The sequence below is a fragment of the Cololabis saira genome, chromosome 18 (assembly GCF_033807715.1).
Source record: "Cololabis saira isolate AMF1-May2022 chromosome 18, fColSai1.1, whole genome shotgun sequence".
NCBI classification, from domain to species: Eukaryota; Metazoa; Chordata; class Actinopteri; order Beloniformes; family Belonidae; genus Cololabis; species Cololabis saira.
Window position 1 is genome coordinate 11,645,441 of NC_084604.1, and position 18,460 is coordinate 11,663,900.

Sequence of the window (18,460 nt, forward strand, 5' to 3'; positions counted from 1 at the left end):
AATTTTCTTGGCTAGAATTCTTAAAATGAGCAAATTAATCTGAAACAGTCTTCTAGTCTTCTTGGAACAAGGCTTTTTTTTTACTTTCTAGGAAATGAGTTTTTGCAGTGTAGTCAGCTCTTAATTAGCCACGAGGTTAATACACATCAAAAAAAGGCATATTAACTTATTCTAGAAACTTTTTCCCTGAAAGAATAGATCATCTTCATAAATAAACTGTGTTTATTGTACTAATCTGCTATTTTTTCACAGTAAAGTTTAATATTTTCTTTCTTTTGTCACTCAGGAGCCAGCTAAGTTGTACTCTCCAGTTTCAGCGGAGAAGAGGCAGCCGATCCGAGTCCTCTCCTTATTTGACGGCATTGCCACAGGTACGTATGCACATGGCTGCATGGAAGTAACTAATACATTTGAAGAAGTGTCTCTGGCCTTAAGAACAGAAGGAAAGCGTTCTTCACATCAAGCTGTAAACACCATAGGTTTAAGAAAAGGATCTAAGTGTTTGTGTGTGTGTTCTGTTCAGGCCTGCTGGTGCTGAAAGATCTGGGCCTCCAGGTGGACAAGTACGTGGCATCTGAAGTTTGCGAAGACTCTATCACCGTCGGCATGGTTCGACACCAGGGACGCATCATGTACGTGGGAGACGTACGCAACGTAACCCGCAAACATGTAAGTGAAGGATTCTCCCGTTGGCTCCATCTGCCGTGACCAACATGTCAAGTAATGGCTTTAATATGTTTCACAAGACTTTTCCTACCTGCAGATTTTACTTAGTGTTTTGTTTCCTGTGTCAGATTGACGAGTGGGGACCATTTGACCTGGTGATCGGAGGAAGCCCCTGCAACGACCTCTCCATAGTGAACCCTGCTAGGAAAGGCCTTTATGGTAGGATTATAAAAGGTCTTATAAGATTATAATTCTGTTGCAAATAAGTTTAATGAATAGATTTTTTTTTTTTTTTTTAAGAATAGTCTCGGGGTGAAATGAAATACAGAGACTAAACTTTATCCATTTTCCCACAGAGGGAACTGGACGGTTATTTTTCGAATTTTATCGTCTGCTGCATGAAGCCCGGCCAAAACCCGGCGACGAGCGGCCGTTCTTCTGGCTGTTTGAGAACGTGGTCGCTATGGGAGTCAGCGACAAACGTGACATTTCTCGCTTTTTAGAGGTACCGTAATCTCACTCAGAGGATACAGCTCACACTGACATTCAAACACACACAGAAACACTCTTTAAGAATATTTCGGGTTTTCCTGCCAACTGATGTAAAAATGTGTGACTGATGTGAAGTTTACACAGTCCAGTTTGAGTGGGTTTATAGAAATCCAACTGCAATGCCCCTGATCTCAAGAATTTGCTGTGAGAACGTGCAGATTTCACACTGTCCTTAGACCAGTTTTCCTCAAGTCTGGTACTCCTTCTAATGAATGGGTCCTTAACAGACTTCAGAGCAGAGAAACATCTCACACTTACAGGGCACTGACCCTCCAGGACTGGACTTGAGGAACCATGCTTTGATAAAACATTCATACTAACATCCTTGGAGCAATTTAAGCCTGAAAACTGATGATAGAATTTAACATAATGACGATCATTTTGATTTTCTGGCTCAAAATGATCGCTGGTGATATGCCCAATATGCATTTGGTGTTCCTTTTATGATCCAAATATTTATTTTATTTCCTTTTTTACATCTGTAGGGTCATTTTCTTTGAACTTGCAAAGTTTATAGCTTCTTTGTGCCTTTGTATGAACAAAGCTTTAGTCATGAAGTTTGATGTGTTTGGCTCCATATTCACCGTGGAGATGCAACAGTGTAAACAGTGTAAAGTTAGTAACCACATTATGAGGAAGTGCAGCATTGTTGTTGAAGGAAATCTGACATAAAGCATAATTAATGTATACTCATTTCCTTTTTTCTCTACACATTGCATCTGCTTACTGTCTGGAAGACTGATCCTTTCCAAAAAGATTATGTTAAAGTTAGGTGTCTCATGATGTTAGGTTTATGAAGACATTGGTAAATGTATGGTTTACTAATGTGCAATCCCTCTGGAGTAGTAGACACGACAGGATGCTGTGTCTTTGGAGAATCCAGGTTACTGCTAAAATAACCCTCCCTTTTCCTCCTCAGTGCAACCCAGTAATGATCGACGCTAAGGAGGTCTCTGCTGCCCACCGGGCTCGGTATTTCTGGGGAAACCTGCCAGGCATGTCCAGGTGAAGCATACAAACCAAAAGCCTGGATAGGAGGGTCAGCGTGCTGCTCTCATTTGAGCTGTTTAGAAATGCAACTTCAAATAAAGTGTCTCGTCTTTCTTCACCTCATTGTTTACTGCAGACCTTTGACACCGATGACAAATGACAGGTTGGACCTACAAGACTGTCTGGAGCACGGCCGCACAGCCAAGGTATTTCCCTGTTTGTGCATGTGTTTGGCTGAGTGCATATGTGTTTACAATGGTTGTTTAGAGACCTATTCTGTTACAAGCAGTTGAATAAAGAATAAATAGATAAAGGATCCTGTAATATAATTGTTTTTTTCATTCATAGATTGTTGTTTTAAAACTTTTCTACCTCATTTGATTTTTTTATCCCATTTTTGTGCTGCTGCAGGTGTAATTTTTACTTTGCTTGCGACTACTTTTAGTGAATTCTTTAGATTTATAGGAAACTGTTGTACTGAAGGAGAATAGTTGTGCGATTAAAAAAGAATGCATGTGTTTGTATCTGTTTGTGTTTGGGTGTGTTTGGTTCTGGATGATAATTCCAGTTTGAGAAGTTGCGTACGATAACGACACGCTCCAACTCTGTGAAGCAGGGGAAAGACGAGCATTTTCCAGTCTACATGGACAACAAGGAGGACATCCTCTGGTGTACTGAGATGGAAAGGTACAGTGGTGTTTCTGTGCATGTGTGTATTGGTGTTGTTGTTTTTAATGTCTGGTTTCATTTCTGCACACTACCTTCACTGAATTACTCAATTATCCACAGATGAAGGACAAACTAGTCCCAAAACACACAATGTCTTTTTTGCACTTTTTTGCCATTTGGTTGGTCACAAAATAGATGAAGCTTTTAAACTGAGGTGAGAATGGTAAAGAGCTGTAGTTTCCTTTCAGACCACTTGACACATTTATGCTTTTTATTTTCTAGAAAGTTTTTATTAACTCCCTGTATGTTGCAATTAATGAAATATTTTTCACAACACAAAGACTGCAGGTAAACATACTTAAAAACTCCCTTTTTGTCATTAAAACGGGACTTAAAACATTTAAGAACTACTGTATTTTCTGGACCATAAGCCGCTACTTTTTTCATAGGTTTTCAACCATGCCGCTTATACAAAGGTGCAGCTATTCTGTGGATTTTTCTTCCACCGCTCGGGGTGCTCTAACCGGAATTAAAATCAAAACCAGAGGTGGAAAAAGTACTGAAAAATTGTAATTGAGTAAAAGTATCTTTACTTTGCTTAAATTCTACTCAAAGTAAAAGTAAAAGTACTCATCTAAAAATGTACTCGAGTAAAAGTACAAAAGTACTTCATTTAAAATGTAATTTGAGTAAAAGTTACTTTCAGTTATTTAATGCAAAAAAAGGATGAGTCACAAATCAAATCCAGCACAAGTTGTTTTAATCAACTTTGAGGCATATTACATCCACACTTGTAAAAGCTCAGCTGAGCTCAGTAACATGATTATCTTACTTCTGCAGAACAGGACAAAAAGGACAGTCTCAACCTGTACTGTAAAGTGCAAACTATGTTCCGTCATATTGTCCAACCGACAACACTAAAACCAGAATCGAAGTATTCAAACACAAAATAAAGTGCCCAATGCCCGCAGGATCCTGCTATTCACAATAAACCAAAATAAAATGCCCACAAGATCCCACAATACTGCCCACAATCTACAACTTTGGACTGGAAAAGCTCTTGTTTAATTTCAGCAGCAGCTGATTTTCAAAGTTTTTTGCTCTCTGGTGTAGCCTTATTAGGGCTCTCTCTCTCTCTCTCCTTATCTGAGAAACGCCTCTTTTCCGGTCAGTTGCCATGACAACGTGACACTCACTGATCAACTGTTTGGACCTGAGTGAAAACTCAAACGACGGATCATTTTCACGTGTGGTGAAAGCATCTTAGCTCACAGAAGCTCTGTGCTAACAGCTACCAGTCATGCTACAGCGGCTGGCTGAGCTTTGTGAAGCCGCGGCTCGGTTCTCATTAACTCGGTCGGACCTCTCGGTCAGCTGGTGAAGCAGCGGTTTATGAGCATGACGTCTGTGATATGCCCCGTTATGCGCCACAATGATCAACGAAGTTGTGACGTTACCAGGTGATGAAAAAGACTTCTGGTCATGTTTTGATGGAGTGCGAAAAATTAATTTAATGAAATTAATAAATAATTAATGAAACAGCCCACCCGCCCTCGCCAAATCTCACACCTACGTTTCTGGGAAAGTTGGCAGCACTGTGTTATCTGGGATTTTAAAACCAAACAACAGATAAACCGTTTGGGATGTAAGAAACAAAAACACATGCGCTCACTTACCACCACATGCTTTCGTAAATTAGATGTTGATGTCTTGAATGCTGAAAGCTCCGTTCTGCCGGGCAGGCATATTTTACACTGCATTATAATGTTGTTGCCTTTTGTGCGTTTGAACGCGAATAAGTCTTCCAAATTTGGCCAAGGGTTTTTGTGGCTTTCCGCTCCAGAATTTGAATTTTCGTCGGGCCCTTCCTCCTCCACAGCAACATCCATCTTCAAACGCGTAGATCCAACAGATCCAACAGAGCGCGCAGAAGGCAAGGCGCACTTTCACGTTCATTTCTGGGACACAGGGGTTTCCACCCGCATTTAATTTTTTCACCATAAATGTTGTACTCAGTAACGTGAGGGGATTCAAATGTAGCGAAGTAAAATACTTGGTTCAAAATGTACTCAAGTAAAAGTAAAAATTACATATTTCAAAAACTACTTAGAAAATTACAAATTACTCATAAAAAGTACTCAATTACAGTAACGTGAGTAAATGTAATTCGTTACTTTCCACCCCTGATCAAAACTAAGACAAAATAAATAAAAAAAGAATACGCTACTTCTTCTTTAGCAGATAGAAGTAGGTAGAAGCAGATTTCAAACAGATAAATAAATAGTGGTTATTTTCTCTTGGTTCTGTCCCGTTTTAATCATCAAAGTTGCTGCCGTGTTAAAAGACACTGTTAGGAAATGATCTATTTAGGTACAAACATGTACATCATTTACAGTTCAAAATGATTCTGTAAATGTAGTAAATATTTAATCTAACAACATAAATATCTGCGGCCTGCATATCTTTTTTTTTAAATAGAGCGGATGCGGCTTATATGCAGGTGCAGCTTATAGTCCAGAAAATGCGGTACTTTATTGGGTTTAGTATTTAGTTGGTTCTGAACGTAGTAGTTGGAAGAAGTTTAATTATTGATGGATATTGTCCCTCATAAAATCTACCATACAAACTAGCCATTTCTACGTTTCTGGAGCCTTATGTTTGAACTGGTGTACTTGGAACTTTATACTGGGTAAGGACCAATCAGAAGTGTATACTTCAGATGGCAGGATGACAAACGACAATCCAGCATTTCTTTCTGGATGTGAGTGGGCTGCCAAACTAAATACATTTAAATGATTATGCTCAATTCTGCCATTGACCTCATGAGAGGCTTGTTGGTGCATTTCTCACTGAAACTGTGGAGGCAGCAAGTGGGAATTGAGGCGTTCAACGTTTCCTTTTATTAGTTTTCACAATTAACATAAACAGGGACAGTCATAAAAGGAAATAGACTGCCCAGCCCTTCATCCATACACAGGTTACTCCGTAAACTAGCACCCACAGAGACATCACTGTGGACACATATGGCACTTTTCCCACTAGTACCAACTCAGCTCCACTCAACTTGGCCTAGTTTCTTTTCCATAACAATCCAGCACCTGGAGCAGAAGTAGGAGGTTGTAGAGAAGCTGCTGTGACGTATTTGATTGTGTGACACAAACGAAGAAGACAACAACACTAAAGATGTAGAACATGGAGGAAATGATAGATGTGCTGCTGGATCTGTGACTTGTGTTGGATATCAAGTTAATAAAAGAGAGTGCGAGAAGCTTCAAGCGCTGATGCTTTATTTTTTTTAGCTTGTCTCAGCGCTGCTGAAAAGTCAGCTGGAGCCGCGAGCAGCTATGAAGAGACAGAGCTCCTGGTGGATCTTGTCGTTCCTTATCACCCGTTTAGATCCCTTTTTAATTCTCTCCTCAGCTACCAGGTTTATGAACATCTGCACCTCAGAGTTGGACCACAGGACAAACCTTTGCGCTGCTATTGCTTGTCGAATAAAATTAATAAAAGCTGCTGTCAGAGTCGCTATTCAACTGATATCCATGTGGATGTGGATCCACATCCTGACCCAGACATCTGACTGGCCAACCCCCCGACCAATCGGTGGCCTGTAGCGTGATGACGTCAGATACGGCTAAACTCAGCTGCTTAGAACCTCGACAGAGTAGCTACAGAAAAGTATCTACTCAGCACGTTAGACCCCTAGTGGGAAAGAACCAAACGGAGTCGATGCGAGCCGAGCTGGGCTGAGTAGGTACTAGTGGAAAAGCACCAATATATTCATATATTCAGAAATGTGTTTCTTTCAGTTTAACACGTGCACACAAGGCGGATGAAAAGCATATTTATAATCATTTTAATGATGAGAGCAAAAAATAATTAAAATGGAAAAAGACAGGTTGCCAAGATTTACCCAAGTCTGTCAGAATAAGTGATAGGCTCAAGTTCACTCTCTCCAAGTTGTCCTTGTATCCAGATATTCTGCTAAAATTTGAAGCAGAAGGCTTGGGAAAGGAATACAATGTATATACAGCGGCATATCATCAGCATAAATGGAAATGTATGTTCTACCCTCCTTGTTGAATTCCTCTAACTTTTGGACAACTGGCTAAACTGCTATAGTGAAATGGTGGCATTTTTGACAAGATTTTAAGCAAGAAATTTTTTCCTGAGACTGAAGCATCTCTATCCACCATCGTATCATCAATTTTCCATGAAATTAACTACAGGGATGTCGCTCATTGCAAGACTACCTGTGTTTGAGATGAAGCCACGGCTGACAGAAGAGGTTCTCCGGCTCTTGAGCACTTGTGATGCAGACTTTAGGGCTGTCCATGTACCGTAGGCCTAGCAGGCAAGAGCCAACCCGCCCTGTGGAATCAAGGAAGCAACACTTCAATACAGCAAGAAGACATCTGGACAGAGTCTTTGGCGGGGCATCTAAACCCTCACAAACGACAAAAACCCATCCTGGACTTGAAATAGTGACAATTCTCTGCTAAACACCTTTAAAAGTCTTCTTTGGAGTGTTAAAGCAAAAAACAACACAACAACACGGAAGACAACCCCTCCCCTGGGGGAGCAGGCTGTGTGTGTGTGAAGTTTGGCTTGGGACTCAAAACTCTCTGTAATCAGGGGCTGGACTTTCTAACAGGGAGGCCACTAAACGTACAGGTCAGCAGCAGCACCGACCTCAGGGGCCCCGCAGAGCTGTGTGCTCAGCCCGCTGTTCTTCACACCGCTGACCCACCACTGAGTCCCAGCCTACACCAACTACATTGTCACGTTTATGAACAATGGTTTGCCTCATAGTCAACGATGATGAAGCCGATTACAGGCGTGATGTGAGCCAACTGGTCCGGTGGTGTAAAGAGAACAATCTCTTCTTCAATGTGGTGAAGATCAAAGAAATGGTCGTGGATGTCAGCAGGAGACCTGACATCAGCCCTCACTGACCGTCAGTGGTACCACTGTGCAGTTCCACATCTCTGAGGACCTCTCCTGGACCAACAACAACACTGGACCAAACACACCTCTACTTCCTCTGTAACTGAGGAGAGCACGAGTCCCAACTCCCGTCGTGTCCTCCTTTTAGCCAGCAAAATATTGAAAGTGTCATCACTGGTTGCATCCCTGTGTAGCACGGAGGCTGCAGCCCTTCCTGCTGAAAGCTCTGCAACCCATAATGAATACAGCCAACAATATCATCATAAACAGCTTTATACACCGGGCCGGCAGGATGCTGTCCCCCTCTTTCCACCTCTGTTGTTTTGTACACAGACTCATAGCATCCACACCCTGTTATATTACATCATCGTCTGCTGCTGACTATCTTTTTAAGCTTTATTTACTGTAACCATCTGCACTACTGTCCATGTACAGGACTGTCTCAGAAAATTAGAATATTGTGATAAAGTTCTTTATTTTCTGTAATGCAATTAAAAAAACAAAAATGTCATACATTCTGGATTCATTACAAATCAACTGAAATATTGCAAGCCTTTTATTATTTTAATATTGTTGATTATGGTTTACAGTTTAAGATTAAGATTCCCAGAATATTTTCAAATTTTTTGAGATAGGATATTTGAGTTTTCTTAAGCTGTAAGCCATGATTAGCAATATTAGAATAATAAAAGGCTTGCAATATTTCAGTTGATTTGTAATGAATCCAGAATGTATGACATTTTTGCATTACAGAAAATAAAGGACTTTATCACAATATTCTAATTTTCTGAGATAGTCCTGTACATCTCATTTTTATTGTACTGTACCACCATCACTGACTATACAAGAGTTTTTTATTCATCATTTCTAGACCGTGCTTGCGTGGGTTTTCTCCGGGTACTCCGGCTTCCTCCCACAGTCCAAAAACATGCATATTAGGTTAATTGATGATTCTAAAATTGCCCGTAGGTGTGAGCGTGAGTGTGATTGTGAGCATGGTTTGTGTGTCTATATGTGGCCCTGTGATGGACTGGTGACCTGTCCAGGGTGTAACCCCTGCCTCTCACCTAAAATGAGCTGGGATAGACTCCAGCAGACCCCCGTGACCCCGCAAGGGATAAAGCGGGTAAGATAATGAATGAATGAATGAATTTCTAGACCTTCTCTTTTGCTTCTGTTTTATTTTATTAAAATTTTATTATGATTGTTTTTTTATTTTAAGTTTAATTCATTCTATGTTATATTTGCATGGCATTGAAGACTCGGTGAGAGCGAAACGGCATTTTGAATCTTTTTGTATGTTCTGCACATGTGATGAATTGACAACAAATAAATATTTGAATCTTGTTCAGTGTCTCTCATTATCCTTCAGTAAGTAGCAACAAAATCAATCCCCACAGATCTAGATATTGGTGAATTTCAGTGTTTTTACTCATGTGAGGTAAAAAAGTGCTATGTATATTTCATGAAACACGACTAACTACACTGCAGGTGTAGAATAATGACATATGTGTGTGTTTCAGGGTGTTTGGTTTCCCCGTCCACTACACCGACGTGTCCAACATGAGTCGTCTGGCCAGGCAAAGGCTGCTGGGACGGTCTTGGAGTGTCCCAGTCATCAGGCACCTCTTCGCCCCGCTCAAGGAGTACTTCGCCTGCAACTAGTCACACACCAACTCTCTCTCTCTCTCACACACACACACACACACACACCCAGTGATGACTACAAACAGTATACAGCTAGTACATGAAGGTTGGCTGGTATAGTATGACATAGACCGGACGCAGACACACATACACTGTAAAAGACTGCTTTCCCAGATCCCCGGTAGACCACTGGCTGACCTTAGTCCCCTGGTGCTACTTTGCTGATTTATACACATGCGCAGGTGCAGGGTTATTGTTGTATAAATCTTCATACACACACTTCCTGTCCAACCTTGAAATTGATGTCTTCTGGCTTTACTGTGTCGTATCAGCTGGAGTTCAAACCTCCAGGGGGCGCTAGAGTAACATAGATGCCCTGATTTTCTGTTTTTAATATGTCTCTGAAAGCATCAACACACCGGTGAATCAGTCTGAATTGTAACTGTATTGATATGACAGTCCTACTGCTGCACAGCAGTGCAAAGGTCATGAATGCATCCAAAAAAACACACATTTACCAGTTGATGCTTGTGGTGCTGGTTGGTTGTGCTAAAGTTCAAATGGTGCCACTTGAATACAACACTTTTACAGTCTTAGGTGCTCTTGGAGACTCATTGGTCTCCGGTTGTTTCAGTCACTGCAGTTTTTTGGTTGTTTTTATTCTTTTTTTTTTGGCCCCTAACAGATTTAAACCAGACAATAACAAACAGTTAACGGCCAAGAGAAGTGAATTCTTAACTTAAAATAATGTGTGTTTCATTGTGAGTGTCCAGAAAGACAAAACATTTTAGCGCAACTGTAACTTAATCAGGTTTTAATATTGTTTCTTAAAGGAGGGGCTGCTCTGGTTCTAGCAGGCGAGATTAAACCAAACTACTAAAACACAGGTTTTGATTTATACACATTGACAACTCCCGTTTTTTTACAAGTTTGTAAGTATGCACACCAATGTACATGTAGTTCTTAGTAAAGAACAATGAATAAGAGTAAGGTGAAAGAAAGCAAATATGCATCTAAAGACGATATAAATAGCTTTAGACAAAGATGAATATGTGTAGAATCTAACAAAAAGGACAAGAAAACTTCTTATATCTACTGCCTTCTGCATTCTCAGCATTTAAAGCTCCCTCCACTGAGTGAGAAATGTTTTTGCAAGGTGAGGCCGCCCACTCCTACTGGAGTAAAACACACATTCAGTGTTACCTGTTACTGCCAAACAGATTTGAATGATAAATAATAGCGCTCTGATTATTTCTTGGTGGCTTTTGCTATGCTAACTATACGGAGGAAACACTGCATACTAACGCCATTTAAATAATGGTTATTTTTCAGATAAATTAAGTACGAAGTACTTAGATGTTTTACCACTTAACTATTTAAGATAAAATATGGCAATGAGATGACAGTTATTACACATTATTTATATGCAAATAGCTTTTACATAAATGATCTGTATCTACAGTATACAAAAGTATGTTAACGTTTAATTTCATTCTGCTGTTAATAATGGGTCTACTGTTAGAGGGCACTCTTATGTTACACTATATACATTGAATTGGTATTAGTATATTTCTTTTGTGACGATAAACAATGATGTTTTTGTTTATACCACTTGTTTCTTTACACATACTCGTCTCTGCATTTAGCAGGCAAAGGGGTTTTATGATTGGTCCCAACCAGTCGGGTTTAACTCATCCGGCGTCTTATTCCTGCTTGCAGAGCAGCACAGCCTCTGGGAAACATTTAACTTTAAAGGAGGTCACAATATTTACCATGGCAGCATTTAAAGAATCCTCCTCTAACGGTCTACGTTCTCTTGTGCCTAAGCTCCGGTGCTCTGGTATTAAATAAAATACAAATCAGCCGCCTCTCCGGGAGGGGGCTGATTGTGCTTCAGTTATCACGCTGCAGTGACGTCCACCGAAACTTGAGCAGGCCTGTAGTCTAAACACTATGCTGGTTTTCTGCTTCCTACAGAAACGGCCCAGTCTAAATAACAACTCTCTTCTTAAATAACACAGGTACAACTTAACAACCTGTGCTGAGTGTTTCTCCCGTGTTCTGCTGAACACATGCTGGGATAAACTCAGCCGCCGCTCGTCTCTGAGTAAGAAGAAAGCGAGCAAACCAGGTGACGATGTAGTATCCCTGTAGTGAAGAGGGGGTTATTTACACAGGGCTGTCTTCTGAGAAAATATTTCAGTCTGGTGCTTGTGGTCCGCAGATGACCATCTATTCCAGCAAGCCTTCCGATCCTTTAACCTTCCTCAGATACCAGCTAACGACTGGACACGCGTGGTCTACGCCGACACAGACCCTCTGTAATACAAACAAACACAAACGGCCTCTCAGGCCGACAGTAAACCAGCAGGTTCCAGGTGTTTTTTCCATCATGTTTACTCTCCGTTTATACAACCAACCTTCAGGTGCTTTTTAAACGGCTCTTTTTTACAGTGCTATCGCAGGTCGCATATACAGACACACTCATCTGCTGTAAACGCAGCGCAGACTTTCACGCTTCTCTGATTCTAACGACTGCGCCACTCCAGAACATGCCATCAGCACACACACGCACACACACTGTGTTCTTTGCTGGCCGCCTGTTGCCATCAGGCTTCCCACGGCGCTGCTGGGTGTGACATCACCACCCCGCGATGCTTGGTGCTCCCAACCCCCCTCTCCTCTCTCCAACACCCCTGTCCAGCTGAATCCCCCTCAAACAACCCCATCACCACCCCCAGGTGCTGCATGTCAGTCAGTCAGTGTAACCTCTGATTCCATGTTAGATTAGGGAGTAATGATAATAATAATATGGTAATAATAATTAAAATAATAATCTGTTATCGTGTGTGTGTACTGTTACAGGTTGGTGCTCAGTTCAGTTCAGTCTCAGCCTACAGAGGGGAGAAAGAGAGGCTAGAGAAAGCATATATTACAGTTAGTATAGTGACTTGTTCTATTGCGCCCAAGAATGCTAGAAGAAGTCGTGGAAATGATGAGCTGCATGAAGTTCTCAGACCAGAGATGAGTTGGAATAAACCACAGCTGAGACAGAATTTGCTATTTTTTTTTGCTGTTCCCAAACCAAATGGTTCCCAAATTGCGTCTCATATCTCAGAAAGAGCACAGACGTAAATTTGCGTGGATGGAAACTCATCAAAACAAAATCTGGGTGATAAGATGTTGTAGATGTAAGATATAACAGTTTTGATCTAGACTTAAACATCTCAATAACCACTGGAGCACCATGAGTTTTGATTCATTTCATTTTATGGGTTTTTTTGTTTTGTTTTTAAAATTTTATTTCATTATATATTATTTCTTGCACAACTAATAGTGTAGAAGTAGGTGGGGGTGGAGCGAAAAGGTTTTACACTTTGGCTTCAGAGGATTTGGCAGGGTTGTTATGTTAGAGTCTCCACCGAAGCATTTAAGTCTACCTCTACAATAAATGTGTCACTAAAGGTCTGCAAATTTACAAGATTTATCATCACTCTACGTTGATATTTATTTAGCTTTCTTAATGGACAATAAGAACCAGAAACAACAGTGTTCATGAATAAAACCTCACGGTTCTCATCTGGTTCTCTCCAGGCCATCAAATCATGGGTGAATAAATCATCGCTCAGACCTAATATTGTTTTGTGCAGCAAAGCTGATCCACAAAACTAATTAAACGTGAATATTCAAACCATTGCCAAAAATAGCTCGGCTCTGAATTTGAATTTATCCTGAAAAGGTCAGAGAAAGGTGGCAAGACTAATACCATGAGTGTTTCTTTGTTTTATTTTTTGTCTGTTTTCTTTTCCACTCAAATTAAGCATTCATTTCACCTTTAATTTGACCAAAATGACTGACAAAACCCAAGAATTTAAGCATTGTGTGTATCCAAACATCAATGAATGCAGGATACACAGTTTGTTAGCATGTTTCAGTTGTTGTTCACACATTTTGATTATTTCTTTTCAATGTTTTAATTCATTTTTGCACATTAAATTTGATTTCTTTTACTGAGTCCACGCAGTAGATCAGCAGTTTACGCTGATAAAAGACTACACTCTCATATAACAATCAGCTCCTTTTAAGTACCCCAAAGTAAATTTCATTATGAATTGTTGCTATACAAATAAACTGAATTCAATTGTATCAAACATGAACGCCCATGAATATATGATTTGTAAGCTCGGGAATATCTGTCACATATAAACTATATGCTGTATGTTTCCCTTAAAATCAGCAAAGGAAACAACTAAAATGTAAACTCGTTGTATCTTGTGTGCTCAATTTAGTAAAACTTGACTCCAAAATAATACTTTTATTTTGGTTTATGATCACTCGGATGCTTTACTCTGTGGGTTTCAGATACCTTTGGCGATCCACCATCACTTTCAAATTTGTCAGACACTCAAATCCATGATGTAATTCTTGTAATATATTCCCCTTGTACTAATTTCTTTTTTGTACTAATTAGTAAATGTTACCATGCCAACATTACACATTAAAAATATGAATCCTGGTTGACGTGTGAAAGATTAAAAGAGACTTTTAATATCCTCTGTGGGGTTTTTTTTTTAGCAATTTGATTTTAACCGAATAATAAGACTATATATGTTGGGAACTCCTGTCAGGCCCCGGAGAGAAGCTGCAAAAGCAGAACAGGCTGCGCTTCAGCACAAATGCTGTAGTGTGCAGCAGATTTTTATTTTCCAGCAGTGTTATTTCAACTCGCATCGGTCTGAGAGTGCAGCAGCACAAAAGCATGAGGAAAATAGTCAATATTTCTAAATGATGGGTGACACGGTGATGATGTTTCTGTTTGCCTATCGACAGCTTTTAGGCTGATTTGACGCGCTGTTCTCAACACATACACTTTCAGACAAACACAAAACACTACTGTTGACACTCAGAGCGAACACCGCTCACACGCAGAGACACATGCAACACCTACACATACGATGCTGTGGCGCACGCAAACACTCGTCTCATGGACTAAATGAAAGAGGAGCTTTTAGGAAAAGGAGGACTTGGTGGTGTTTCAAAAGGTGCTAAAACTTTATCTGAAAATAAGAAAAATATATTGTTAGAAGCATAAATCAAGTTTGTCTTTACAATGACTGTATTTAAGTTTGTCGTAGTAATGAAAAGACACTATTATTATTTTACTCTTGTATGAATATGAACTAATTAAAAAAGGCATTTTAACTTTGTACTTGAACAATGTAAGAAATGAACCGTGAATAAAAAAAGGACTGTTTCTTGTGATTCTGTGTCACATATCTGTGTGGTAACTTTTCCAAGTTCAGTTAGTGCTTTTTTTGTTTCTCTTTAATGTCCTATTTATTTGTTTTACGGTAGTTGCGACTCATTTGTCCCCAGTATGTCACAGACACGGTGGCTCCAGGCAGCTTTCCTTTCTTTCTGACTACTTAGACGAAGCCGACACCCAGGGTATCTAAACCTAGAAAAGATGGGAGGTGAAGCAGGAAAAACAAGTAACTGATTGATCCTGTGATCAGCTCCTGGTGGAGCTGGGTTGGTGTTCTTACCAAGGATCAGGTCCACCTGCAGCGGCTTCTTCCTCACATGTTCTTCAGCTGTCAGAGCTGTCTTTCAGGATGGGACAGATATCTCTGCACATCAATATGTTAAATGTTAAGAAACATCCAATCCACCATGTACAGGAGCACCGTTGTGGGCCGTGGTCGTGCTGCACCTTCTCATCTGAAATGAAACACAGGTGAATTCTACAAATCCACACTTTCTGTTTCTACCGGAGGGGTCGAGGAGAAATCCAAGCAGAGCTCAGAGGAGGAGCTTCAGGGGCCAAACCTCCAGTGAAGTCACTTTTAGATGGATATATGACAGCCATTCAGATCCCCCGGTGTCATTTAGGGACCATCAACAAAGTCCAAACTGAATGAAACCCATGGATTGTTTTGACAGCCTTCAGACCATGTGACCCAGCCAGTCCAAACCTCAGCAGTTCATCCCCACTGATGTTTGCAAAACCTTTGCTGATGTTAAACTCAGTAGGTAGTTAGATTAAAGTTTTGAAAGTCACGGTTTGTCAGCTTATTGAAACCTAATGAAGTTTGTTTTCACAAACTCCCAAACTGTACCATAAATACAGCCATATACACACCATATTTAACTTAGCCACCACAATGATGAGTCTTCATTCATCCTGTGTAAGTGTCAGTGACACAAGTCTAAAGATAGATGAAATCACAGAATAAATAATTATTATTATTCAATTCAATTAATATTTATTTTGAGCAATACATCAAAACATAAGTGACCTGCGTGCAACAAAAAATTAAACAAACACCTTTATCTGGTTTATCAGGTGCAGGTTCAAAATACAAATTAATTCGTTAACACTCGAAAGGGAGTGGGAAGAAAAAAACGTATTTAATCCCACCCCTGTTTCTCATTAACAACTTGACAGATTTTTTTTAAGGTTTCCTCCTGTCTCAACATTTAAACCAAAACAATGAACAAAAGACCTATATCAAATTATAATAAAAATTATTCTACAGTTCACCTCACCTAAATTTAAACACATCGTGGCCATGAAATGCAGATGTATTTCACAACCACAATGCGTGCAAATCCAGGAACAATGTATATTGTCACCACGGGTGACAGTTAACCATTAACTTATATTTATAATACACCGTTAACTTATATTTATAATAAATACCAGCAATGGTAAGGACAACAATACCAGAAGGTAATGGACATAATGGACATGGACATTATTATAATTATGATGTCCATTTTGCTTCAGCAAAAACAGCGTTTATGTTGTTGTTTTTTTTTTTTAAATATGAGTAGTTCAATATAGCTGCCAGTTAGATCTACTCCTGTTAAACACTATTTCTAAATATGCAGCACAGCAGGAGACGTAGGAGGAGACCCCTGTGTACGCAGTCATATTGTTGCGTTCAAGTGCTTTTATCCCTATATTTCAGTTTAGTTTAGTTTAGTTTATTTCGGTCTTGACATCACAAAAAAAAAAAGAATAAAAATGACAACAAGAAAACGAATACACTGTTCAAAGAAAACATTACAAAAAATTTCCAATATACAAATACCATCTAGACCGAAAAAGGTGTAGGCTGAAGCAAAGCTTATTATTTGCCTACCCTCAAAAAGATTAATCAAAGTAATGAGATGAAAGCAAGAAGTAAGAGAAAAGACTGACAGTAAAACCAATTGCCTCCATGGGGATAACAAAAATTCCTCAAGAAATAAAAAAAATTAAATTAAAAATAAAGGTGCAGTCTACATGTTACCTTCATCCTTAAAAAATCAAATCAAATCACTAATTAAATAAATACTCAACTCAACATAGCAAGCATCACCACTCATTCATTTGATATAAAGAAATCATCCTTCTTTTCAATGTTTTTTTTAAATAAGGTTAAGGTTCTACATAATTTCAAATCCCTATCTAATTTATTCCAACATCCACCGCTGCCACTGTAGCATCTCAGTTTGGTGTTGGTTCTGATTGTTGATTTCCTGCTCTCCCCTCTGAGGTTGTAATGGCTTTGTCTTAAATTGAACATATTTTGAATACAGTCTGGCAGCATGTTATTGTTGATTTTGAACATAATCTGTGCAGTTTTGAAGTCCACCAGTTCATTGAATTTAAGCTCATTTGTCTCTATAAATAATTGGTTGGTTGGTGCTTGGTGCAAAAATATTTGTTTCGTGATTGTCTTAAATGTGTGTATTTCAAACGGTCTTGAATGCAGCACTTCTCCGGGAGGCTGAAGAGACACGCCCCTTTCTTCTGAGTAACAAGAGCCCATAGACATCTATAGACGAATCCGGCGAAACCCGGAAGTCGAGCGGGCCGCCATTACTGCGGTGGCGGCTCCGCTCCTCCGCTCCAGCCCATAGACATATATACGTATGGATCTATTACTCCGCTCCCTGCCAGGCTCTCTTAATGTATTTGTATCATCGGAAAACTCCTGTCCCGTCACGTGCATTTGTTTTGATAGTGAATGAAGACGGGACGGACTGTCAAAACCACTTTTCTGTTTCACCAAGTGAACAGACGGAACGCAAAAAAAAGATGTTAAACTGCTGGAAAGGAACTGGAATTTACCTGGATACCTTAAACAAGGAAGCCAGGGAGCGGTATATGGAGAAAATAATGATTATTAACGGTTTGATCCATATGAAATCACTACTAGTGGAGCTCCGATGAGGATTTACTGCCGCAGTTCTGCACAACCCACGTCTTACTACCTTGTTTAGTGTTTGACAGCTGCTTTGGTAGATGTTTGACTCGCCATGTGTTTCAATAAATTAGTATAATAGTACAACATACAGTACATCTTTTTTATTACTCTTACTTCTCTTTTCTTTTTTTTTATGCTGAAGAGGCTCCGAGACATGAGCAATATTTTTGTTTTCCTCGTGATATTATTTTTTTCTTCTGCAGCTACAAATAGAGTTAATATTTTTTCCTCAACAAACTAGTTTTATCTGCAGATTGGGGTTATGTATGTATGTATTCTGTATCATCCGGAGCTGAGATAGTTCTGCCCTTCAATTAGAGACCTGTAATTGCGTTTTTTTTCGTCATCGGACGCCAGGCGATCAATAAAATATTCTTGGATACCTAAAATAAAACAAAACATAAACAGGTAATATTTAATTGTGCAGACGTGCCTCGTAAGGAGAGGAGGTGGAGAGAGCTATATTACAGTGTTTAATCATACACTCCCTTATCTCCCTATTCCTCTATTCTTTCCTGCTTATCGCTCAAACAAATCATTATTTATAAATTAACATCAGCATTAATTTAAGATACCTTCATTATTTATGGAAGGCCACTGTCTAACATCATCAATCCAGCTATAATGATGCTGTAGAGCGTCAGGTTACAATAACAGCGCTGCGGTGGCCGATTGACACCTGCCACCGCAGCAATGGCGCCGCCGCAAGATGGCAGCGCACACAAACCGGT

General features: G+C 39.7%; 1 protein-coding gene across 6 annotated transcripts in view; it reads left to right on the forward strand.

Moving 5' to 3' along the window:
- Positions 1-14,024, forward strand: part of LOC133464704 (DNA (cytosine-5)-methyltransferase 3A-like) — a 65,711-nt gene extending 51,687 nt beyond the window's left edge. For 3 of the 6 annotated variants that reach the window (XM_061746837.1, XM_061746841.1, XM_061746840.1), the window contains 8 exons: positions 287-371; positions 524-669; positions 795-885; positions 1,023-1,171; positions 2,138-2,223; positions 2,345-2,414; positions 2,777-2,895; positions 9,348-14,024. In XM_061746837.1, the coding sequence (XP_061602821.1) occupies positions 287-371; positions 524-669; positions 795-885; positions 1,023-1,171; positions 2,138-2,223; positions 2,345-2,414; positions 2,777-2,895; positions 9,348-9,489 (888 nt within the window). In that variant the 3' untranslated portion in view covers positions 9,490-14,024. The remainder of the gene's footprint in view (positions 1-286; positions 372-523; positions 670-794; positions 886-1,022; positions 1,172-2,137; positions 2,224-2,344; positions 2,415-2,776; positions 2,896-9,347) is intronic. The other 3 variants (XM_061746839.1, XM_061746842.1, XM_061746838.1) reach the window with 2 other exon arrangements.
- The last annotated feature ends 4,436 nt before the right edge of the window (positions 14,025-18,460 follow it).